Source organism: Anguilla rostrata, chromosome 8, assembly GCF_018555375.3.
Source record: "Anguilla rostrata isolate EN2019 chromosome 8, ASM1855537v3, whole genome shotgun sequence".
Classification (NCBI taxonomy): Eukaryota; Metazoa; Chordata; class Actinopteri; order Anguilliformes; family Anguillidae; genus Anguilla; species Anguilla rostrata.
The window spans coordinates 1,170,355-1,196,601 of NC_057940.1; the positions used below are offsets into that span (position 1 = coordinate 1,170,355).

Below are 26,247 nucleotides of genomic sequence, written 5' to 3' on the forward strand. Positions count from 1 at the left end.
TGATATATTTTTCTGAATATTTGTTAGTATTAGAAACTGGACGGTAATTATTAAGATTGAACGAATCATCTCCTTCATGCAATTGGAGCAGCTTTCCACATATTTGGAATATGTCCTGATGTAATAGACAGATTTAAAATATGTAATAAGTGCTCTGCAATCTACAGGGCAGCACGTTTAACAAAATGTGGATCCAGACAATCCGGTCCAGTGGTTTGTCAATCAAAAAAAGTGCAACAAAAATGTATAAAAAGCAAAAGGAGTAAGAGCGAAATGAGAAGTAAAATCACCATCATGGGAGGTCATGGAAAGTTCAGACAAGGGAGTATTTTGTCCCACAGAAATGTTATCATTTTCCATATCAAAAAGATGTCCAGCAGCAATATAATGTCTGTTAAAAGTGGCCAATGTGTTAAGTGTCCATGTAGTGAACGCAGAGCTAATTCTGCATCAGGTATTTGAGCAGAATGGTGCAGATCAATATGGTAAAGATAATGCATAAAGGGTCGCTCATTAAACTTCCTGATGTTTCTCTTATTTATGAACCGAGGTTATGCTTCTCTTCCTTTAATGCTTCTGACACATGCAATAGGACAGTGATTATTAACACACCATTTGAACACACCACTCACATTTCTTTCACAATTGTTCTAGTCTATTACACAGGATTAGGTCAATTTAGCCAGATTTTTCAATGTAGGTCTAGTTGGTTCAGTAAATATCTGCATTAAATTGATATCCGAACAAAATTCCTTAAATTTATCTGAGATATCACATAGCCAACCAAGTTAAAATCTCCCAAGATAATAATTTCAGAGTCAGTATAAGAAAACAAGAAAGCAGCTAAGTCACCAAGTGTGTCAGCCACACCTGATGGAGCCTATATATCCACCAAAGTAAATACATTATACCCCATATGTAGCTTTAATTTGTTTACATTACATTACATTTATCTAGCAGACGCTTTTATCCAAAGCGACGTACAAAAAGTGCATTTCATGGTCATGGACAACTACAAAACGCAGGTTCAATAAGGTACGATACTCATTTCGTACAGCTATTTCTAGCCAAGGACACAGTTCAGTTCACACAGTGAACACTATTCTGACCTAACTGATGCCAAGCCAATTTAGGGAGAAGAACAAGCTACAATATTAGGACAAATACAAATTACCAAAAGTGCTGGAATGGGGGTACATGTAACATGAGTGCCATGAAAGGGGGGATTTAAAGTGACATGATTCACAGAGTGGTGGCAGTTAGTCGATGGTGGCGGACGCTGCGAGACAGACCAGGTAGGCCCAAAAATGTAGTGAGGGTATGTTGGGAATGCCCGGTGGAGGATTCTGTCTGGAAGGATTTCAACTCTCACATCTGAGACAACTTTTCCCGTGTCCCGGAGAAGGCTAGAAAACCTGAATTGTGGAAGCGGCTGTTAGGGGCCATGGTCAAAAGCTAGCACACTTCTTCCATAAGAATAAAGCATACAATATACAGTATTTTACACCTCTGAAGACCCATAATATTGTTTTGTTAGTTACCAAGTGTTCTTTTGGAGTCTCCAAAGGGCCTTTTTGGAAACCCAAAATGGATACTACGTAAAAATGAGAAGGTTGTGTTAGTTGCTCTGTGTTAGTTGCTCCAGCCCTAAGAAAGCACACCTCCTTAAGCTGCTAATAGTAGACTCTGGTGTGCCAAATGAGGGTGAAAATGAAAATCTACAGGATGGTAGATCTCCAGGAACAGGATTGGGCAGCCCTGTCCTGGGTGGTCCAATGCATGCTGGGATAGGCTCCAGCACCTGCCACAACCCTGACCAGGAATAAGTGGGTATCAATTATGGATGGATGTATGTAGTGTATTTTCTGCACACGTTAGATATAGTGAATTTCATTAACATGAGTCTAATTTATTGCAGTTACTGGATAACTGTAACTCAATAAATGGCCAAAGCATTAATGGCTTAATTAACTAATTGAACTACTGATTGTAGTTCAATTTAATTTCCATTGATTGTGTGTACTGCAGTCTAATTGCATGCCTACATTGAAATGCAGGCTATAGTCTGTAATTATGCTACTGAACTTGTATATAAAATGTATTGTATGTATGGCAAAAGCCTAGCTTGAAAGTAATAGTTTTCAGTGTGTTTCAAAACATATTTTTTAAAATGAATGTTGTACTATTTTTACCATAAAAGCACCATTTTCATTTCACATGCAATGCCAAATGCGTGTATGGCATGCATTAAGCACATGTTACAATGCAATAATATCACAAATATTTCATCATGCCTTACATTTCCAATGAGACCATGACTGTGATGACTTGAAATTTAATCTTGTGAAGTGAATTATTCTTGGAAACTGTGACTTCCCCAAACGTATGAGTGATTACTGGCCACACCTTTATCCCCAGAGAGAATATAAGGCCAGGTGAACAGAGAGAAGGGCATTCAGAACACCTCTTATCTTCAGCTCTACACCAGCCTGAGACCTCCACCTGTGACCACACCCAGCCACTTACCTGAGCAGGTGAGATCAAGTGCAGAGAAGCCGGTCTTACAATGCGTCCATTTTATAAAAATGGCAGTGTTCACCATGGGATAGATAAATATTACCTTTCTGCCATTAGTTATGTGTAGCTGAAGCCTGTATTCTATAATCTGTTACATCAAGGTAAGTTCTAACAAATGATGTGATTTATGAAATATATATTTGTCAAATATGAATTTGGGTGTCTTTTTCTTATGTGCTTATATATACATTGCATCCTGTTATGCAATATTTGTTTCTGAAACAGATATAAGACATAAGATAATTTTTAAAAATAAATATTTATTTTTTGAAAACCAGATTTAAAATTCAAGTTATATATTTAGTCTATATATTCAGGAATTTGTCAAATGAAACAGAAAATATTAACTAAAAGGTTTATTTAGCATGTCGGTTAAATAGGAGAAAAAAGACTTTAATCTAAATCTTCAGGAAGATGTCACATTTAGGCTAAATTAGAGAAAAAACATACAGCTCTGTAAAAAATTAAGAGACCACTGCAAAATGATCAGTTTCTCTGGTTTTACTATTTACTGGCATGTGTTTCAGTAAAATGAACATTTTTGTTTTATTCTATAAACTACGCATTTTTTATTTCAATCATTTTATGGAATCATCACTATCATTATTCTGGCTTTGTTTTTAACCAGGCTCCCATTCTGTAGTTAAAAGCAGTGGCCAAAGAGGCCAAAAAGGTGTACACGTAAATACAGAGGTATTCATACACCTGTATCTGCTGTTCTTCAGGAGGGATATAGCACCATTCTTCCATGAGAGACTGTTCAAGAATCTCCTATAAATGCTAAGTTCTCCTACTCCTGCTGGACCTGTCCTTCACCCTGCTGAACCTGTCCTTCACCCTGCTGGACCTGTCCTTCACCCTGGATGGCTCCACAGTGTGACCCTCTTCATCTGTCAGGATTCTCAGAGTGGCACTGGACACCAGACTGTCCCTCTCTGAGAACATCATGGCAGTTCAGACCTCTTCAGACTGCACCATAGCTCCCCTGACCCCCTTTAGATAACCTTTTTCTCTTGTTCTTTATTTTTTTTTTCTTTCCTTTGAGTAATGCTACAGTTTTAGCTGTATAATCATAGTTTTTCTGTTGCACTTTGTTCAGTTACAATATACAGCTCTGGAAAAAATTAAGAGACCACTGCAAAATGATCAGTTTCTCTGGTTTTACTATTTATAGGTATGTGTTTCAGTAAAATGAACATTTTTGTTTTATTATATAAACTACTGACAACATGGCTCCCAAATTCCAAATAAAAGAGAGAGAGAGAGAGAGAGAGAGAGAGAGAGAGCCCGAGTTTGCCGCAGCTGAAAGCGAAACTGTGTAAGTTACTTTTATTTTGTCTTTGTTGTTTTAGTTTGTTGTTTTTGCCTAGATCCCGTGAGGGTGACGGGCGAAGGTTTTTTCGTTTTTATCGATTGCTCTCTCTCGTGACCGAAATAAAATGCCGGAGAAATCCAGAATTTCCGCATCTCTCCGTGTCCAGCTCTCTGAGAAAGAGCAAAAAAGGAACTGATTTCTTCACAAAGGGGTGTGGGGTGAGGCAGGGCTGCAGTTTGAGTCCAACATTGCTCAATATCTGCATCACTGTGTTACTGGAACAATCTTCAGCTCCAGGCCTCACCCTAAACAGCACGGAAGTTAAATTCTTGCTCTATGCAGATGACCTGGTCCTGCTGTCACCCACTGAGCAAGGATTACAGCAGAACCTGGATCTGTTGGAGCAATATTGTCAGAACTGGGCACTGACAATAAATTTGAAAAATACAAAGATTATGATCTTCCAAAAAAAGCCCAGATCTCAGGAAAGCAGATACCTCTTTACTCTAGGAAACACCGCTCTAGAACACACACTAAGCTTTGATTACCTAGGACTGAAAATCAGTGCGTCAGGGAGCTTTGGCCTAGCAGTGAATGCATTAAAAGAAAAAGCCCACAGGGCTTTTTATGCGATTAAAAGGAGATTATTCCATAAAATAAACATTCCCGTTAGAATTTGGTTAAAAATCTTTGACTGTGTCATCCAGCCTATCATGCTATATGGAAGCGAAATATGGGGTCCACTCAGTCAGCAAGACTACACCAAGTGGGAGAAACATGCAGCTGAAACCCTGCATGCAGAATTCTGTAAAAACATACTACAAGTACATAGAAATGCCCCAACAATGCATGCAGGGCTGAATTAGGCAGATCCGACTCTCATTCAAATTCAAAAAAGGGCATTAAAGGCATTAAATTTTATTGAACATCTAAAAATGAGTCCAACAAACTCCTTACAATTCTTGGCACTCCAAACCCAAGAGCTCAGCCCAGGAAAGTATCCCCTCAGTCAGCTGGTTCTGAACCTCTCTAGACTAACATTAACACATACTAATGCAAACCAGCTTCAGACCAGCACTGCTCCACAACAGCCCATTAGAGTCAACCAAATTATGAAAAACATCAAAAACTCCTATCTGGACCACTGGAACAAAGAAACACAATCCCAAAATAAACGGAATTGTTATCGGGCCCTAAATAGAAAATACACACAGGCAGAGTATCTCTTCTCTGTCAGAGTTACAAAGCAGAGACGGACCCTGACCAAGTACAGGCTCAGTGACCACACGCTTACAATTGAAATAGGGCAGTGGTTCCCAAACTTTTTACAGTCCCGTACCCCCTCAGACATTCAGCCTACTGCTGCATACCTGTAGCTTCAGGGACAGCGCACTACATATATATACACAAACACAGTATAGACAGTATTTCTGTGATGCATATAAGATTTAGCCTTTAAACCCCTCTGACATATCAAGCATTTTATTTGCACATCAGAACACACACACATTGTGAATGACTCACCACAGATTAATGAGAAGGGTGTGCTTGACATGACGCACGTAACTCCGCACTATTGGGCTGTATATAAGAGAGTTTTAGTCTTAAATCGTCTTCCACACACAGCCTGTGTCTGTATTTTGTTTTCATGCTAGTGAGGGCCGAAAACCCACTCTTGCATAGGTACGTTTTTGCAAAGGGCATTAACGTCATAACAGCGCGACCTGCCAATGCAGGATACTCTGAGCCCAACGCCATCCAGAAACCTAGCAGTAGCTTTTGATTTGGGGCTTGGGCTGCTTCGGATCCATCGCTGTCACTGCCCCCCCCCCCCCCCCCATATCTTAGATTGTTATAACAAATTACTCCACCCCCGGTTGGTGATCTAAACTATTTTAATATGTACAGAGTTCTTCAATGTCTTGTTCATACATTATTTACATATTCATGTAAATAACATTTGCAAAGTCAAATGAATGAATTCCCCCACCTTCAGTTGGCGATCTAAACAATACGCAGAGTTGTTTCATATCTCATTCATGTGATGTAAATAACATTTGCAAAGGCAAGGGAATAGGCCTCCAAATCTTAAATACCCACCCGTCTGAAATACCCTGGTGCTGAGCCTGCTGCAACTCCTAAAGCAAAAGCACTTGCATAATATGGGTAAGATGAGACACTTCACCCAGAAATCTTTAGCCTCCATTCTGAGGACAACTGCCCTTCACAACCCTGCATGTTAGAGATATAGACCCTTGAAGGGGGGAGGGCAGAAATAATGTACCCTCACTGCAGAGCTTCATGAGAAATAGTCCAGCCAAATTATTCAGTGTTAAATCATTCAACTCTTATACTACTTAATCTTTTACTACATTATGATCTTTATTCAAAACGAATTATGTAAAATAAGTCCTTACAGCTATGGAAATAAACATACATACAATAAATTAAAATCAAGAGCTGCATCATATAGATTTAGATATTTATACTTAGATCACTCATGGGCTTATTTAATTGTTTTTCACTGCAGCTGTAGTGAGTTCTGTGTGACCTGGACTGTTTCTTCTTTGGTAACTTAACTCTCCTGCTTCTCTCCCCAGCCTCATTTTAACTTTCCTATGATCTCTCCTTCTCTCTTCCAGGTGACCATTACCTTGGCTAATGACAGATTTAGCATTAATCTACACAATGGCGATGTGTTGGAGTTCCCCAACCATCTGGGTGACAAAACAATATGATTCCATGTGGTTCTATGGAGACGTCTTACTCAATGGCCTATCTATGGAATAAAGACCAATCAGGAGGCGCTAGCCAGCCCCTTTCTGCCTCCTGATTGGCTGATCTGTTTCTGCATCCTGCTTCCTTCCTACAGCTGTGCTATGACTGCACTTTGTCTCTCCCAGACATCAGTGCCTTTAATCTTGAGCTTCTCTGCAACAGAGAGAGAGAGCCCGAGCATGCTGCAGCTGAGACCGAAACTGTATGAGTTACTTTCACTTTGTATTTGTTGCTATTTTGACCCAGATTCCTAATGCAACCCCCCCAATCGCCACAGAAGCGTATAAATACAGGAATAATTTCTTACATTTCACACACTGCATTGTAATCAGAGCCACACACCAGTGAAGAATCAGCAGCTGAACCGCCAAGATGAGCGTAAGTGGGGAGCATTTTGGATTTTTCTAAAAGCTGAAAAATAGACACTGTAAATGCTGCAGCTGATGAGTAATTAGTTTGGTTTCAGTAAATCCAAGTCTATCTTATCAGTGAAATAATCTCAATGTAACATAAAGAAAGAAGATACTTGCACAATAGATAAAGTTAAGGGAGAGGTTATTTTGTTAATTGTTTGATAGTTAATCAGTCCCTGTGTCTCAGTGTGTTGCTAGCCCCAGCTCTGTCTAACATGCAGGAGATTCCTTACACAGTTCTGCCTCCCTGCTGATTGAACTGTGATATTGTTGACTTTCTAATGTCTACAGCCTAAGATACGTGAAAGAGCCAATGTATGCAATCCAGATAAATTTGCATGTCTTCACAGTACGTAATCACAAGAAAACAAACCATTTTTCACATAAATTTTCCTTTTTTTCCGTTTAAACAGGATTTGAAGTTTCAAATTGTGCCCTTCAAGCCAGGAATGGAACTGAAGGTCAAAGGAGTCCCCAAACCCAATATCGATCGGTGAGTCATTGGTGCCAACTGTTAATTCTTTTGCTAAATCACTTGTCATCTTCATACTTGATCATCCATCATCCATCCCTTGTGTGTCTCTCTTCCTCTCCCAGTTTCTCGATCAATGTGTGCGACTCAAAAGACAACATCACGCTGCACTTTGACGCACGCTTCGACTATGCCGGTGACAAACGAGTCATCGTCCTGACCCACTTTCAAGATGGGTCCTGGCAAGACCAAGTGAGAGAGAGAAACTTCCCTTTCCAATGGGGGCAGGAGTTTGAGGTGAGGCCTCGGACAGGGAGACACTGAGTTGGACGTGCCGAAAGGAGAAATTGTCCAGTCCTCTGTACCTGTGTTCAATGGATCAGCCTGCAATTTGGTATCAGAGACATAGGGGGCACTGAGGGGCAACTTTCCCCCAAATAGGCACTTGTACCCTCCCAAACACAGACTGCAATAGCAAATTAGCCCAGACCTGGTTGGCAGGCTAAACAATATTAATGTGTACAGAGTTGTCCATGTGATGTAAATAACATTTGCAAGGTCAAGCGAATAGGCCCCATAAACCTGAAATACCCGTCCATCTGAGATACCCTGGTGTTGACCCTGCTGCAACTGTTCAATGAAATTAACTATAACGTTTGTGTCCAATTATGTAAAGTTAGTTTTTACAGAAACTGATATAAATATAACTATAACTAATATACATGAAGATTAAGTCCTGCACCAAATAGATTTTGATATTTATTCTTTGTAGGCTTGTTACTTCAATGTTTTTTAGTGTAGTCACAGTGTGATCTATGTGAACTGGACTGTGTTAACTTTCTTTCTTGGTAACTTAACTCGCCTTCTCTCCCCAGCCCCCTTTTAACTTTCCTATGATCTCTCCTCCTCTCTTCCAGGTGACCATTACCTTCGCAGATGACAAATTTTACATTAATCTACATGATGGCCAGGTGCTGCAGTTCCCCAACCATCTGGGTGACAAACACTATGATTACATTTTGATTAAGGGAGAAGTCACAATCAAAGGCATATATGTGAATTAAAGACCAATCAGGAGGTGCGAGCCATCCTCTTTCCAGCTCCTGATTGGCTGATCTGCTTCTGTTTCCTGCTTCCGTCCTACAGCTATGATATGACTGCACTTTGTCACTCCCAGACATCAGTGCCTTGAATCTTGTGCTTCTCTGCAACATTTAACAGACCCCCTCTGGCGTCTGTCCAAACTCACTGAGTGTGAGAATCATTCCAGCTTCAATAATAAATCTCTGTCATGAGCAAATCTACTCATGGTGTGTGGCTGTTCATTGGGGGAAGGGGGTCCAGTTCTTACTACAGATCTTGTGCATCAACACACTTTAAGGGTCACTGTAGCATTAGGTCCAGTGGAACGGATTGGTCTCAGCCCCGCTGACTGGTGGAGAGAGCACATGCACCTGGGCTGCGTTAACCAATCAGCCCAGGTGCTTAAAGGTGTGTTCCTCTCTACAGTTTGGGGTCGCGACTGGGAGTACACACTGAGAGAGCATGTTTCAAATTTTTCGTTTCTTCAAAAAAGCTATTGGATCTGGTCAGCTGAAAAGCTCAGTTTTGTTTTGTCTTTGTAATTGTTTTTATTGTTGTTTTAGTTCATTGATTTCCCTCAGAACCTGTGAGGGGGAAGGGTGAAGGTGTTTATGAATTTTTTGTGTTGGTATGGGAGCGCTCTCTCCCTCTCTCCAAGCGGCAAACGACGGTGCAAACCCAGAACTGCTGCATCTTGCTCCCAGGGGTGAAACATCGGCATGTGACTGTCTCAAATTCACCCTTCAGTCAGAACAGGATAAACATGTTTTACAGTATTTTCTAGGCTAGTTAATGGTGTTAATTCTGGATCTTTAATACCGATTACATTTCACACAGCAGGATGTTATCTGAGGACATTCAGGTCAGGTTTTTCCATAAAAGGAGGTGATGTTGAGGGACCTGGAACCTGAACTTTCACCTCACTGAATGTGCAGCTCACTGAACGAGAACCTCACTGAACGTGAACCTCACTGAACGTGCAGCTCACTGAACATGAACCTCATTTTGGGGGCTGGGGGGGCTGGGGGTTGGGGGGCAGGTGGGCTGGGGGCTCAGTCCAGGGAACTGTTGGAAATCATGACTGGCAGCTTTGCCACTGTGGCTCTATCACAGTCATGTTGCATGTGCTGGATTTTGTCTTTGCTTACATGTGATGAGTTTATTACTGAATAATTACACAGTAATTACTGAGAAATATGAAATAACACTGTCAACTGAAATGTTAATGGTTAGCAAGGAATCCATCAATATTCACTTTCCAAAAATGAGATCTGTGTCAGTGGAACTTCATTCATTTTGCCTCTAATGAACTTTGTCCTTCATCCAGGTGAGATTAATTTCAGAGAAGCCTGTTTTACAATGCATTATTTTAGTAAAAAAGCAAAGTATTCACCTTGTCGAAGACTTCATCTTGCACCGCAGTCACTGCTTAAGATAACAAGTGGTTTCAGAAGTGGTTAAAGGAAGCCTGGTTGTCCTGTCAGATGAAGAAAACAGTCCTAATGAAGAGCTGCCTCATTTTTTATTTCAATAATTTTATGGAATCATCACTATCATTATTCTGGCTGTGTTTTTAACCAGGCTCCCATTCTGTAGTTAAAAGCAGTGGCCAAAGAGGCCAAAAAGGTGTACACGTAAATACAGAGGTATTCATACAGAGTCTACAAAACAAAAAGAGTCTGTATCTGCTGTTCTTCAGGAGGGATATAGCACCATTCTTCCATGAGAGACTGTTCAAGAATCTCCTATAAATGCTAAGTCCTCTCGCTCCTGCTGGATCTGTCTTTCACCCTGCTGGACCTGTTCTTCACCCTGCTGAACCTGTCCTTCACCCTGCTGGACCTGTCCATCACCCTGCTGAACCTGTCCTTCACCTTGCTGGACCTGTCCTTCACCCTGCTGAACCTGTCCTTCACCCTGCTGGACCTGTCTTTCACCCTGCTGGACCTCTCCTTCACCCTGCTGAACCTGTCCTTCACCCTGCTGGACCTGTTCATCACCCTGCTGGACCTGTCCTTCACCCTGCTGGACCTGTTCTTCACCCTGGATGGCTCCACAGTGTGACCCTCTTCATCTGTCAGGATTCTCAGAGTGGCACTGGACACCAGACTGTCCCTCTCTGAGAACATCATGGCAGTTCAGACCTCTTCAGACTGCACCATAGCTCCCCTGACCTCCTTTAGATAACCTTTTTCTCTCTCGTTATTTATTTTCTTTTCTTTCTTTCTTTTGAGTAATGCTACAGTTTTAGCTGTATAATCATAGTATTTCTGTCGCACTTTGTTCAGTAACAATATACAGCTCTGGAAAAAATTAAGAGACTGTGGTGTGGGGATGGCTGGTTTAAGCAGCCACACCTGCCCTGGGTCAAGCTAATTAGACCTGGCCAATTGGATAATTGGTTAAGAACTGGATAATTGGCCAGGCTAATTAGACCCAGGAACAGGAGTGGCTGCACCTGTCGTAGTGAGGTAATCACTGCGCACAGGTTAAATCTGCCATCCCCACCCACATCAGGAGCTCTCTGTCATGATAGGGTTTAACATCTGCTCATTTGGCTATACCATCTTGCCAAACCCTCGTGGAATAAATGTGGACTGTTTGAACATCTTCTCCCTGTGTCTCTGTGCTGGAGGGCCCCAAAGAAAGCCACTTCGGTGGCCTGTGGCAGGCGTGTTTGCCACAGTGGCGCCCAACGTGGGGCTCCTCCGGCACAGCAAAGAGGCACAGGAGGGCCAGCCAGGAAGCACACTGGAGGAGGGGCGGCTGAGGTGTTCCCGACAGGGCTTCGGGCGGATCCTCCGGGCCAAAAATGGGGAGCGGAAGATGACCAGGGAGGGGAAGGAAGCAATCCTCAGCTGGGACGCTGAGGAGCTGCACCTGGCCGAGAAGGCAGGTCAGCGACGGGCGGTGCACGAGAGGTGGTCGCGCCGTGAGCTGGACTTGGCCGGGAAGGCGGGTCAGCCACGGGCGGCGCACGAGTGGTGGCCGCGCCGTTTTGCTTCCTTTCTCGTCCGTTTGGTTGTTTTTAGTTCTTTGTTTTGGCCTGGTTGGTTTGCCCAGAGCCCATGAGGGGATAAGCCTGCAGCCGCCCGCCAGCAGAGCCGACTGGCGGCCACCACAGCCACGAGGGTTCCTGGTCCCCCAGCACCACAAGGCCAGTCCACCAGCCCACCAGCCCAGCCACCCCACCACAGCCCCTGGAACAGCCCAAGCCGGTGACGCCCCCACCAGCCAGCAGAGCAGCTCAGGACTTCCCGTGCTCCGGGAGGGAGGAGGAAGAAGGGCTGCCTTGTCGTCCGAAGAAGGGTCACAGCATGTACTGGACTGTTCCGGGGCCACCCACCCTGACTTTTTTTTTTTTGCGTGTTTGGAGTGTGTTTGTTTGTCTTTTGCTTTGTTGGGGGTGGGGGGGGGGGTAGGCTTCGGCCAGTGATTCTCCCTGGCCTCAGTTTGGCGTTGGGGGTATGTGGTGTGGGGATGGCTGGTTTAAGCAGCCACACCTGCCCTGGGTCAAGCTAATTAGACCTGGCCAATTGGATAATTGGTTAAGAACTGGATAATTGGCCAGGCTAATTAGACCCAGGAACAGGAGTGGCTGCACCTGTGCGTAGTGAGGTAATCACTGCGCACAGGTTAAATCTGCCATCCCCACCCACATCAGGAGCTCTCTGTCATGATAGGGTTTAAAATCTGCTCATTTGGCTATACCATCTTGCCAAACCCTCGTGGAATAAATGTGGACTGTTTGAACATCTTCTCCCTGTGTCTCTGTGCTGGAGGGCCCTAAAGAAAGCCACTTCGGTGGCCTGTGGCAGGCGTGTTTGTCACAGAGACCACTGCAAAATGATCAGTTTCTCTGGTTTTACTATTTATAGGTATGTGTTTCAGTAAAATGAACATTTTTGTTTTATTCTATAAACTACTGACAACATGGCTCCCAAATTCCAAATAAAAATATTGTCATTTAGAGCATTTATTTTCAGAAAATGACAACTGGTCTATTTTGGACCTTGGGGCTGTACAGACTCTGTTCTAATTAAGCCGTAGCTGCTCTTGCACACATACCAGGACCACGCTTCTGAGACTGGGGATCCCCTGCAACAGAGAGAGAGAGAGAGAGAGGGAGAGAGAGGGAGAGAGAGAGAGAGAGAGAGAGAGAGAGAGAGGGAGAGAGAGGGAGAGAGAGAGAGAGAGAGAGAGAGAGAGCCCGAGTTCGCCGCAGCTGAAAGCGAAACTGTGTAAGTTAATTTTATTTTGTCTTTGTTGTTTTAGTTTGTTGTTTTTGCCTAGATAACGTGAGGGCGACGGGTGAAGGTTTTTTCGTTTTTATCGATTGCTCTCTCTCTTGTGACCGAAATAAAATGCCGGAGAAATCCGGAATTTCCACATCTCCCCGTGTCCAGCTCTCTGAGAGAGAGAATAAAACTTGGCAAAAAAAGAACTGATTTCTTCACAAAGGGGTGTGGGGTGAGGCAGGGCTGCAGTTTGAGTCCAACATTGCTCAATATCTGCATCATTGAGTTAGCTGTGTTACTGGAACAATCTTCAGCTCCAGGCCTCACCCTAAACAGCACGGAAGTTAAATTCTTGCTCTATGCAGATGACCTGGTCCTGCTGTCACCCACTGAGCAAGGATTACAGCAGAACCTGGATCTGTTGGAGCAATATTGTCAGAACTGGGCACTGACAGTAAATTTGAAAAAGACAAAGATTATGATCTTCCAAAAAAAGCCCAGATCTCAGGAAAGCAGATACCTCTTTACTCTAGGAAACACAGCTCTAGAACACACACTAAGCGTTGATTACCTAGGACTAAAAATCAGTGTGTCAGGGAGCTTTGGCCTAGCAGTGAATGCATTAAAAGAAAAAGCCCACAGGGCTTTTTATGCGATTAAAAGGAGATTATTCCATAAAATAAACATTCCCGTTTTGAATTTGGTTAAAAATCGTTGACTGTGTCATCCAGCCTATCATGCTATATGGGGTCCACTCAGTCAGCAAGACTACACCAAGCGGGAGAAACATCCAGCTGAAACCCTGCATGCAGAATTCTGTAAAAACATACTAAAAGTACATAGAAATGCCCCAACAATGCATGCAGGTCTGAATTAGGCAGATCCGACTCTCATTCAAATTCAAAAAAGGGCATTAAATTTTATTGAACATCTAAAAATGAGTCCAACAAACTCCTTACAATTCTTGGCACTCCAAACCCAAGAGCTCAGCCCAGGAAAGTATCCCCTCAGTCAGCTGGTTCTGAACCTCTCTAGACTAACATTAACACACACTAATGCAAACCAGCTTCAGACCAGCACTGCTCCACAACAGCCCATTAGAGTCAACAAAATTATGAAAAACATCAAAAACTCCTATCTGGACATTTGGAACAAAGAATCACAATCCCAAAATAAACTGAATTGTTATCGGGCCCTAAATAGAAAATACACACAGGCAGAGTATCTCTTCTCTGTCAGAGTTACAAAGCAGAGACAGACCCTGACCAAGTACAGGCTCAGTGACCACACGCTTGCAATTGAAATAGGGCAGTGGTTCCCAAACTTTTTACAGTCCCGTACCCCCTCAGACATTCAGCCTACTGCTGCATACCTGTAGCTTCAGGGACAGCGCACTACATATATATACACAAACACAGTATAGACAGTATTTCTGTGATGCATATAAGATTTAGCCTTTAAACCCCTCTGACATATCAAGCATTTTATTTGCACATCAGAACACACACACATTGTGAATGACTCACCACAGATTAATGAGAAGGAGTTGACATGACGCACACAACTCCGCAATATTGGGCTGTATATAAGAGAGTTTTAGTCTTAAATCGTCTTCCACACACAGCCTGTGTCTGTATTTTGTTTTCATGCTAGTGAGGGCTGAAAACCCACTCTTGCATAGGTACGTTTTTGCAAAGGGCATTAACGTCTTAACAGCGCGACCTGCCAATGCAGGATACTCTGAGCGCAACGCTATCCAGAAATCTGGCAGTAGCTTTTGATTAAACTCAATTCTCAAAGCCCCACTCGTAGAAATTTCAATTAGGCTCTCTTGTTCAGAAGTTGGTAAGCTGCGAGGAGTAGCAGAGAATGGACAACGAATCCAGTTACCCGTGTCATCCGTCTTGGGGAAGTACTTGCATAATTGCACAGCCAGCTCAGTGAGGTGCGTCTTTATATCGCATTTCACACTGTCCGTGAGCTTGAGTTGGTTTACACTCAAAAAAATCATGCAACAATGAGAAAACATCTGTGTTGTCCTCATTAATGCAGCAAGACCATAACTCCAACCTCTTAATCATGGCCTCAATTTTGTCCCGCACATTGAATATGGATGTGGAGAGGTCCTGCAATCCAAGATTCAGTTCATTCAGCCGAGAAAAAACATCACCCAGATAGGCCAGTTGTGTGAGCCACTCGTCGTTATGCAAGCAACCAGACAAGTGAAAATTACAGACCTGCCAACCTTGGGAAAATATTCTACCATTTCTTCTTCCAGAGAAAACATTGAGCTGCACTTTAACCCGCGCTTCGACTATCTTGGTGAACATCAAGTCATCGTCCTGGACTCCTGTAAGGATGGGGGCTGGCAAAACCCAGTGATAGAAAAAGACTTCCCTTTCCAGTGGGGGAAGGAGTTTGAGGTGAGGCCTCGGACAGGGAGACACTGAGTTGGACGTGCTGAAAGGAGACTTTGTCCAGTCCTCTAAGTTAAAAAAGAAAGAACTAGGGGCGTCCATGTCTTTTATGTTTGTGACCCGGGCTCTCACTAATGCTCCCTTTACTCTTTCTTGCAACAAGGTACTCAACTCCTGTCGTTTCTGTTGCAAAAGGTCCCTCCTACCAGAATTATCTTCCTCAATCAAGCAACTCTCCATATTCTTAATGTCCTGTTCAAGGCCCTGCACTGCTCCTTTAATAATTGCTGTAGAATGTGATGTGTATTGTTGACAAAAAATTCTAATTTGAGCTTTCCCCACCTCCCACCATAGACCTAGTGAAACAAATTCCCCTTTTCTTCTTCTCCAGCACTCCCAAAGAAATTCAAATTTTTCACAAAAGGCCCTATCTTGTAGTAGCTTGTTGTTAAAATGCCAATATGATGTAGCCTTCACAGTCTGGGACAGACAGATATCCACTGTTACAAGATGATGGTCAGTAAAAGTAACAGGGTAGATAAAACTCTTAAATAGTCTTGAAATAAAATTTTGAGAGATATAGATCCTATCAAGCCTGGCTGCACTAACTCTACCATCAGCTATCCTCACCCAGGTATATTGCCTTGTGGTAAGGTGCTTAAGTCTCCATACATCAGCTAGATCAAACCATGTGACCAAGCTAGAGAGGCAGGAGGACGACTGTAAATGAGGCTCCTCGCTGGTCCTGTCCACAGTAAAATCTATAGTGCAGTTCCAGTGCCCTCCTATGATAATGCACTCATTCTGACTGCACTGTGAGGGTGAGGGCGAATGTTTTTTTGTTTGTTTTTTCCAATTGCTCTCTCTCCCTTGTGACCAAAATAAAACGCCGGAGAAATCTGGAATTTCTGCATCTCCCCTTGACCAGCTCTTCTGTCCCTTCCAGGGTAGTCACGGCATGTGACACTGTTCTCTGGGGAAGAGGGGTCCAGTTCTTACTACAGATCTTGTGTATGAACATACTTTAAGGATCACAAATTCACCCTCCAGTCAACTTGATGAACATGTTTTACAATATATTCTATGCTAGTTAGTGGTGTTTATAGTGGCTCTTTAATGCCGATTACATTTCACACATTTTTCATCAACTCAGCTGGATGTTATCTGAGGACAGAGAGAGAGAGACCCCGAGCATGCCACAGCTGAAAGCGAAACTGTATAAGTTACTTTCATTTTGTATTTGTTGCTATTTTGACCCAGATTCCTAACCCCCCCCCCCCCCCCCCCAATCGCCCCAGAAGCGTATAAATACAGGAATCACGCCTTACATTTTACACACTGCATTGAATTCAGAGCCACACACCAGTGAAGAATCAGCAACTAAACCACCAAGATGAGCGTAAGTGTGGAGCATTTTGGATTTTTCTAAAAGCTGAAAAATAGACACTGCAAATGCTGCAACAGATGAGTAATTAGTTTGATTTCAGTAAATCCAAGTCAAATCTTATCAGTGAAATAATCTTAATGTGACAAAAAGAAAGAGGATACTTGCACAGTAGATGCAGTTAAGTAGTTAGCAGTTAAGTCTGTTGTTTAGTAGTTATTTAATCAAGAAACCTTGTGTCCCTGTGTCTAGCTATCCCCAGCTCTGTCTGACATGCAGGAGATTCATCACACAGTTCTGCCTCCCTGCGGATTAAACTGTGATATTGTTGACTTTCTAATGTCTTATTGCCTAAGAGAAGTGAAAAAGATACATTTACATTTCTCAATTTTCCTGTTTTAAACAGAATGAGGAGTTGAAAATTGTGCCCTTCAAGGCAGGAATGCAACTGCAGGTCAGAGGAGTCCCCAAACAGGTGCACGGTGAGTTCTGCTAGCATTCCGGCTGAAGTCATCTTACAACTAGATTTGCTTCCACTATTTTATTAGCACTTACATACCTTTACAGCGATCTGAGATGCAGTTAATACTTTCAAGGGTACAACGGCAGTGTCCTTACCCGGGAATCGAACCTGCGACCGTTCGGTTACAACCCAGTTTCCTTACCACCTGTGTCCTACACTCCGTCTCGATCATGTCCATTCAATCATCCATCCCTTGGTGTCTCTCTTCTCACCCAGTTCTCGATCATGTGGCCATCCAAGATAGTTGCGCGCACTTGAGTACGCTCAGCTGCCGGTGACCAACGAGTAATCGTCCTGAACACCAGGAAGGATGGGCAGTGGCAAAACGGAGTGAAAGACTGGAACTTCCCTTTCGATTGGGGGCAGCAGTTTAAGGTGAGGCCTCGGACAGGGAGACATTGAGTTTAAGGCGCTGATAGGAGACGTTGTCTAGTCCTCTGTACCTGTGTTCAATCGATAAGCCTGCAATTTGGTATCAGCATCATAGGGGGGCACTGCCCCCCCCCCCCCCCCCCATATCTTGGATTGTTATAAGATATTCCGCCAGCCCCGGTTGGTGATCTAAACTATTTTAATATGTACAGAGTTCTTCAATGTCTTGTTCATACATTATTTAAATATTAATGTAAATAACATTTGCAAAGTCTGCCACTAGTGGCAAACATATGCACATCCATAATTATCATTTGCAAAGGCAAGGGAATAGGCCTCCAAATCTTAAATACCCACCTGTCTGAAATACCATGGTGCCCACCCTGCTGCAACTGCTAAAGTAAAAGCACTTGCATAATACGATGTGATGAGACACTTCACCCAGAAATCGTTAGCCTCCATTCTCAGGAAAACTGCCCTTCACAACCCTGCATGTTAGAGATATAGACCCTTGAAGGGGGGAGGGCAGAAATAATGTACCCACATAGCAGAGCTTCATGAGAAATATTCCAGTCAAATTATTCAGTGTTAAATCATTCAACTCATATACTACTTAATCTCTTACTACATTATGATCTTTATTCAAGACCAATTATGTAAAATAAGTCCTTACAGCTATGGAAATAAACATACATACAATAAATTAAAATCAAGAGCTGCGGCATATAGATTTAGATATTTATACTTAGATCACTCATGGGCTTATTTAATTGTTTTTCACTGCAGCTGTAGTGAGTTCTGTGTGACCTGGACTGTTTCTTCTTTGGTAACTTAACTCTCCTGCTTCTCTCCCCAGCCTCATTTTAACTTTCCTATGATCTCTCCTTCTCTCTTCCAGGTGACCATTACCTTGGCTTATGACAGATTTAGTATTAATATACACAATGGCGATGTGTTGGAGTTCCCCAACCGTCTGGGTGACAAACAATATGATTCCATATGGTTCTATGGAGACGTCTTACTCAATGGCCTATCTATGGCATAAAAACCAAACAGGAGGTGCTAGCCAGCCCCTTTCTGGCTCCCGATTGGCTGATCTGTTTCTGCATCCTCCCAGACATCAGTGCCTTTAATCCTCTGCAACATTTAACTGACCCCCTCTGGCGTCTGTCCAAACTCACTGAGTATGAGAATCAGTACAGCTTCAATAATAAATCTCTGTCATGAGCAAATCTACTCATGGTGTGTGGCTGTTCATTGGGGGAAGGGGGTCCAGTTCTTACTACAGATCTTGTGTATGAACAGGCTTTTATGAAGTCAGAACTTGATAAACATGTTTTACAGTATTTTCTAGACTAGTGAGTGGTGTTTATTCTGGCTCTTTAATACTGATTACATTTCACACATTTTTCATCAACTCAGCTGGATGTTATCTGAGGACATTCAGGTCAGGTTTCTCCATAAAAGGAGAGATGTTGAAGCACCTGGGGCCTGAACTTTCACCTCACTGAACGTGCACCTCACAGCCGCAATTCCATAACCAGTGGCCACACGGACACGCACAGAAAAAGAATAATTTGGCTTATATGATGTGATAATTATTTCTTCTTTTTAATTTGGAAAAAAGTAAATGTCCATCTTCATCTTTTGGCTTAATAACCGTTTAAGAATGTGGCTCCAAAAGTGGTTAAAGGAAGCCTGGTTGTCCTGTCAGACTCACAGTGGGTCATCTTGCTCTTGGAGTGAGTTCTTTCAGTATCTGAGCCACTCAAGAAAAGTCATTCTGTGTTTATCAAACATACTCAGATTGGACTCTTTCCTTATCTGCGAATTATGTTTCTAACTTCCACATTTATATGTTTAAAAAAACGAGATCACACGCACAAAAATATTAGAGCCAATGAGAAGACAGAGAGCAACAGAGAACCAATGGGAAGACAGAGAGGCTCTTTGCCGAGACTGAACCACTGCTTTGTCGTTGTAGACATAACCACCGCTGCGCTTTGCTCTGCTGCATTTCACTAAAAGCACCACTAGATGTCAGGCTTGACTCACAATCATTCGGTGATGAGCACCTCTGGGTTCACAACCTGGATTCTGGGCTTTTGTTGTCACCCTTTTTGTTTGCTGAAGAAAAAAGTCCTAACGAAGCTGCATAATTTTTTATTTCAATCATTTCATGGAGTCATCACTATCATTATTCTGGCTTTGTTTTTAACCAGGCTCCCATTATAGTTAAAAGCAGTGGCCAAAAAGGTTGAAGCACAAATATACATACAGTCCCCTCCAAAAGTATTGGAACAGCAAGGTCAATTCCTTTGTTTTTGCTATACACTGAAGACAATTGAGTGCGAGGTCAAAAGATGTACATGAGATGACAGATCCGAATTTCAGCTTTTATTTCCTGGTATTTTTGTGTTATAAAAGATAAACTAACATGAAGACCAAAGAGCAGTCTTTGGGAGAAAAGCAAGCTTAGAAAACAGGGGAAATCGATCAGAGCCATTGCACAAGCATTGGGGATAGCTTGTACGACAACCTGGAATGTCCTGAAAAAGAAAGAAACCACTGGCGTTCTGAGCAACAGATCGAACAGGTCGACCAAGGAAAACAACAGCAGTTGATGACAGAAACATTGTGAAAGCTGTGAAGAAAAACCTCAAAACATCAGTCAGTGACATCACAAACAATCTCCACAGGACAGGGGTGAAGGTATCTCAATCAACCGTTCGAAGAAGACTTAGAGAGCAGCAATATAGAGGCTATACCACAAGATGCAAACCACTCATCAGTAGTAAGAATCGGAAGACGAGATTACAATTTGCAAAAAGTACAGAGATGAGCCACAAAAGTTCTGGAACAAAGTTTTATGGACTGATGAGACCAAGATTAACCTCTACCAAAGTGATGGAAAGGCCAAAGTGTGGAGAAAGAAGGGATCTGATCATGATCCAAAACATATAAGTTAATCTGTGAAGCAAGGTGGAGGAAGTGTCATGGCTTGGGCTTGCATGGCTGCTTCTGGAGTGGGCTCACTAATCTTTATTGATGATGTAACTCATGATGGTAGCAGCAGGATGAATTCAGAAGTCTACAAAAACATTCTGTCTGCCAACTTACGGAGAAATGCGTCCAAACTAATTGGGAGGAACTTCATCATGCCAATGACCCAAAACACACTGCCAACAGAACAAAGGATTTAATTAGGGAGAAAAAGTGGAAGGTTTTAGACTGGCCAAGTCAATCACCAGACCTTAACCCAATTGAGCATGCATTTCACCTCCTGAAGAGGAGATTGAAGGGGAAAACCCCCCAAAACAAACAACAACTGAAAGAGGCTGCAGTAAAAGCCTGGAAAAGCATCACAAAAGAAGAATGCAACAGTTCAGTGATGTCAATGGGTCACAGGCTTGATGCGGTTATTGCAAGCAAGAGATATGCTACCAAATATTAAGTGTTATTTGCTTTCATTTACTTAAATACTCTCTGTTCCAATACTTTTGCTCACCTAAAAATTGGGTGGTCTGATACCAATGGTGCTATGTTCTAAGTAGTTTAACTAGGTGTAAGGTGTAAATACCAGGAAATAATAGCTGAAATTCTGAAGTCTTGTCTCATGTTCATCTTTTTATCTCAACCCCAAATGTATTCAGTGTATTGCAAAAACAAAGGAACTGGCCTTGCTGTTCCAATACTTTTGGAGGGGACTGTAGATCTCATTTAAACATTGGGGTGGGTCAAACACACAGGAAATTAACTTTCGGATTTTTTTTTGGGGGGGGGGGGGGGGTACTAATAGTACCACCCAGTGTAACATGATAATATTGAGGGGGACCATGTGATGTTTTCCCAAAGTTGGGGGGTTTGTGTGTCACCTGTCTGACTCGGGATCTACGTTCATGAATTAGGGTACATATGATCCTGAAAGAATAAAACTCCACTGCACTTTTATTGCTGAGTGTATTACATTATAGGGATGTATAGGGATGGTTAGACACATGAAAAGTTTAATGTTTAGGTTTGTCAAGTAAATTGCTTACTTATTGTCAGCAATGCAGTATGCAGGTAATTTAGGCAACTGCTCACCTGATTTTCTCCACCCCTCTGGTCTCCCCTCCTGACTGCCCAGTGAGGTCTTTCCTGGGGGTAGGTTTGGTGTTACCCTGGGGTCCCAGCTCCAGGGAGTCCATGGGGCCCTTTGTTGGCTGCTGGTCTGGGTGAGCGTGTGGCCAGGAACTGGCCTGTCATTTTTCAGTCAGGTCTCCAGCATGTTTGCAGTTTGTGGCATTTCTGAGTTAGAAAACAAAGACAAACATGTGAGGTAATAATTCCTCATAAAAACAATAATTAAATTGGCTACAAAAAGATTTAAGTTAATATTTGAACAGGTTGTTGTGTTGTAATACTGTTAGAGTATGCCTGAATTAGTAGGCAGGAACAGGAAACAATCAGTATTCTTTATTCTGCAGAAGGCAAGTTCACACAAAAAGATGTATGTTCAAAGTTTCACAAAGGAACTTTGAACAGGGACTTTCCCTCTGAGCATTTATACAATATTCAGCAACTGTGTTTTTACCTTCAGCTTGACAAATCATAATTTGTCACGTTCACTGTTCTTCCTGATAAGGTTAATAAGGTTAGATTGACTGCTTTAGAGAGAGAGAGGAAGTCTTTATATTTATGTTTGGTTAAATATCTATATTTTTTACCAAGATTTGTGTGATTACATTTTTTAGATTTAGATTAAATGTTAAAACTTTGTTTCTATAAGATCTAAGATTTAAGACATAAGCTAAATATTTGGAACAGAAAATTAACATAAACAAATATTTATTTTTGGGCAAATATTTACATTGTTCACCAAGACTTGGGATTTTTTTAAAAATGAAGTTAAATGTTCAATCTAAGATCTATTTTATTTAAATCAACCTTCAGGGAACCAGGAACACCCAGATGAAACACAAAGTTACCGAACAACACAGATGACGAAGAAGTTACAAGCATCAAATGGGAAACGAAACAATAGTATAACAGAACTAAAAAACAAAGCAGAGGTGAACAGCAGGAACATACATGAATTACACGTTTAAAATCAAGAAATGAAATTTATCTGTCAATTTTCAGATTTATTTTACAGATTGTTCCAACTATAAAATGCAAAATATCTGAAGCCCAGTTTTCGGAATTGAGTAGAGGGACATGAGACTTTAAAGAGTAGCACATCCTTAGAGTAGAGCTGATAATTATGTGAGTTCTAATTCAGAGACAGCTGAGGTCAGAAGAAAGTTTTTTTAAATTGTTTTATCAATGAATACATACCAATGAATTAATCGGCGCAGATGTAGGTACAACCAAGATCAATCATATGAGAGACTATTATGGAATAAGGATTTAGCACCTGACATGAAGTGCAAAGCAGTATGGTAAACCATATCCAGTGCATGTAAAGTAGAAATATTAATCTGGAACGGAAGATTTAAGATATAAATATTTTATCAAGCATTTTTGGTAAAATTAATAATAAGTTAAATGTCAATCTTGGTTTTAATAAAAAGCTAAATATTTAATTTGGAACCTGAGATTTAAGCATTAAACATTTAATTTTAACCCCAGATTTGTGATTTTAAAAATAAATATATTAATTAAATATTCAATTTTAGTTTTGAATGGACTGGACTTAATGAGTTCATGGCTATGAATAACTGTTACATAATGAGTATTGTACCTTATCGGACCTGTGTCTTGTAGTTGTTCTAATGACCTTCATTATGCACTTATTATACGTCGCTTTAGATAAAATTGTCTGCAAAATAAATGTAATGTAATAGACTCCTGTAACAAAGGGATGAGGTGCAGAGACAGACCCAATCCAGGTGACCTGGTAGGTCCTATCTGCAAGATAGGAAGTGAACCAAGAGAGGGCAGTCCCAGAAATGTCCACCACATGGGATTCTTCTGCAATTGTCACTACAGTTGTGTCTTAGCAGCGTTAACGGACCATTAGGTATAACCCTAATTACTATGTCATACTCCCTTTTCCATACACATAAATATTATATTTGTTTAGCAACTCAATGCGATAATAAAAAATACTGTCATTATTGAGAATTGAGAAACCAGACAATACGGGCTAAAAGTATTAGGCCACTTGTTGTTTTTTGTTTTTTAAACCATAGGTAGAGAAGAATTAATTTAATATATATGTATACCTACAATAACACAAAAAGGTCAGTTTTACTTAAAAATAATCCTACACATGGCTTTCCTAAAAATTCCTACTTTGGCTTTAATTGCAATTAAACAAATTATTGGAAGTCTATCCAATCATTTTTCAAATTAGTAATGGGAGGGATTTGGAGGGTTAGTTAAATTGACTGAAATTCTATCTACCTTAAGCTTTTTGAAACCATACGTAGCCTAATACCATTGGCCTGCAGCGTAAGTAAAATAGTGCTCTGCACCTCCACCCAAAATGGATACAATGTAAAAATGAGAAAGTTGTATTAGGTGATCTGGACTCCAGCCCTAACAAAGCACACCTCCTTAAGTTGCTAACAGCAGACTCTGGTGTGCCAAATGAGGGTGGAAATGAAAATCTACAGGATGGTAGATCTCCAGGAACAGGATTGGGCAGCCCTGTCCTGGGTGGTCCAATGCATGCTGGGATAGGCTCCAGCACCTGCCACAACCCTGACCAGGAATAAGTGGGTATCAATAATGGCTGTACACTGAAAATAAAAAAGTCGTACAGTCAACCCCAGATCATAAACACTACCTCCAGAGGCTTGTATAGTGGGCACTGTCCCAAAAAATCCAAACGGCGACTTTTTTTTTTGGCCAAGCAGTGTATGTAGTGTGTTTTCTGCACACGTCACAGTTAGATAATTTCATTCATCTGAATCTAATTTATTAATACAAAGCATTAATGGCTTAACTAGTTAAATTGTAAAAAAATATATAAAATGAATGCTTTACTATTTTTACCACAAAAGCACCATTTGCATTTCACATACAATCCCAAATGAGTGCATGGCATGGGTTAAGCGTATCTTACAATGCAATAATACCACAAATATTTCATCATGCCTTACATTTCCAGTGAGACCATAACTGGCGTGATTTCTAATTTATTTATAAGTGAAGTATTCTTGGAAATTGTGACTTCCCAAACAGATGAGCCATTACTGGCCACACCTTTATCTCCAGAAAGAATATAAGGCCAGGTGCACAGAGAGAAGGGCATCCAGAACACCTTTGATCTTCAGCTCTACACCAGCCTGAGACCTCCACCTGTGACCACACCCAGCCACCTACCTGAGCAGGTGAGATCAAGTGCAGAGAAGCCTGTCTTACAGCGTGTCCTTTTAATTAAAGTTTTCACCGAGTGGTAGAAAAATATTGCTTTCTTTGCCATGAATTTTGTGTACATGAAGTGTGAATTCAACAACTGTGTATGTGAAACAACATGGTAAGTCTCAAAGTTTTAATAAATGATGCGACTTAAGAAATATAGATTTAACAAATATGAAAATATCAATTTGACACATTTAGTGTGTTATAGCTTTCTACACAGTATATGTTTGCATACTGAAACCCTGAAAGAGGACAGTCAGTAGAGGAAACCGAGACAGGTGCAATAAGAGCAGCACCATACAGGAATTACCTAAGGGAATAAACTTGGCTTTTATTTTGAAACCAGGGATAAACAAATTGGAAAAGCAAAGAGGAAAATAAAGGTGAAAAATTACACAACTGAGCCTAGCAACATGTGAAACAGTCCCATCTCTTCAGGTGAGCTCAATGAAGACATTTCAGCACCGGTTAGGATAGCCAGACAGGGGCAGAGCCAGCAGTGGGAAATATACTGTACTGTAATTGAAATATGTCTCACTATCTCCCTGTCTCTCACACACACACAGACATCCATTCCCTTTCTATATTTATTCATGTGTATGTATTTGTGTGTGTGTATATGTGCAAATATGTATTGCATGTTAGTGTATGTGTATATGTGTTTTGTAAGGAAAAAAGGACGTCTCTCGAACGTGATGAAAAAGTACAAAGTTTATTTCCAATACCGGCAGTGACAAAGCGCACGAATGACACCTTGGATTCAGCAGAGTCAGACTGAACCACGAACCTTTCCAGAGGCTGTTTCTTATTTGTTTTCGAAGCTTTGATCAGTAGTGTTGAATACACATACCAAGACGGATGTAGTCGGTCCTTGTAACACCTATCAATTAGGCCATAGTGTATTGGCCGTCCTGTTGTGATTGAATTAGCACGTCTGTTGACTTGAATGGTTCCCAATCTCTCACTCCTGGTCGCTATTCTACCATTGTACCAACTGTATTGTGATAATGATAAGATCAAGGGAATGTGTGGCCAGCAGACATATTGGCATCAGAGACAGACTTCTTACAGTCCCCCGTTTGATGCTTATTTGCAATAAAGCATCACATGCACATAGTCTTCATCAGTGGCGGTGCTGTCCTGCCTTAGGTTGCTCTCCTATCACGCGGAGAACCTTACCCGTCATTGGAGCAACACCTCATTCCACTGGTCTTACTCTGAGCGCTGCCTGCTATTGCCTCTGCTTTCCCTGTGGATGTTATCACCACCACAACCTGGGTGCCATGCTGATAAATAATAAACTATAACAAATAGTCAGCGGT

At 41.6% G+C, this 26,247-nt stretch overlaps 1 protein-coding gene and 1 long non-coding RNA gene across 15 annotated transcripts in view; one reads left to right on the plus strand and one right to left on the minus strand.

Annotated features, from left to right (window-relative positions):
- Nucleotides 1-26,247, plus strand: part of LOC135260474 (galactose-binding lectin l-1-like) — a 78,690-nt gene that overhangs the window by 26,657 nt on the left and 25,786 nt on the right. For 2 of the 13 annotated variants that reach the window (XM_064345704.1, XM_064345702.1), the window contains exons 2-4: nt 7,497-7,576; nt 7,681-7,852; nt 8,473-8,859. The exons of 3 other annotated variants lie outside the window; for them this stretch is intronic. In XM_064345704.1, the coding sequence (XP_064201774.1) occupies nt 7,497-7,576; nt 7,681-7,852; nt 8,473-8,619 (399 nt within the window). In that variant the 3' untranslated portion in view covers nt 8,620-8,859. Of the gene's footprint in view, nt 1-2,448; nt 2,535-7,002; nt 7,049-7,496; nt 7,577-7,680; nt 7,853-8,472; nt 8,860-16,671; nt 16,693-17,468; nt 17,576-24,794; nt 24,895-26,247 lie in introns of those variants that run through there. 8 more of the 13 variants (XM_064345708.1, XM_064345707.1, XM_064345701.1 and 5 more) reach the window with 7 other exon arrangements.
- LOC135260477 (uncharacterized) overlaps nt 1-26,247 on the minus strand; it is a 58,098-nt gene that overhangs the window by 19,422 nt on the left and 12,429 nt on the right. The window contains exon 1 of one of the 2 annotated variants that reach the window (XR_010331583.1): nt 5,417-5,634. The exons of the other annotated variant lie outside the window; for it this stretch is intronic. This is a non-coding gene — a long non-coding RNA (uncharacterized LOC135260477). Of the gene's footprint in view, nt 1-5,416; nt 5,635-26,247 lie in introns of those variants that run through there. 2 annotated transcript variants of the gene reach the window in all.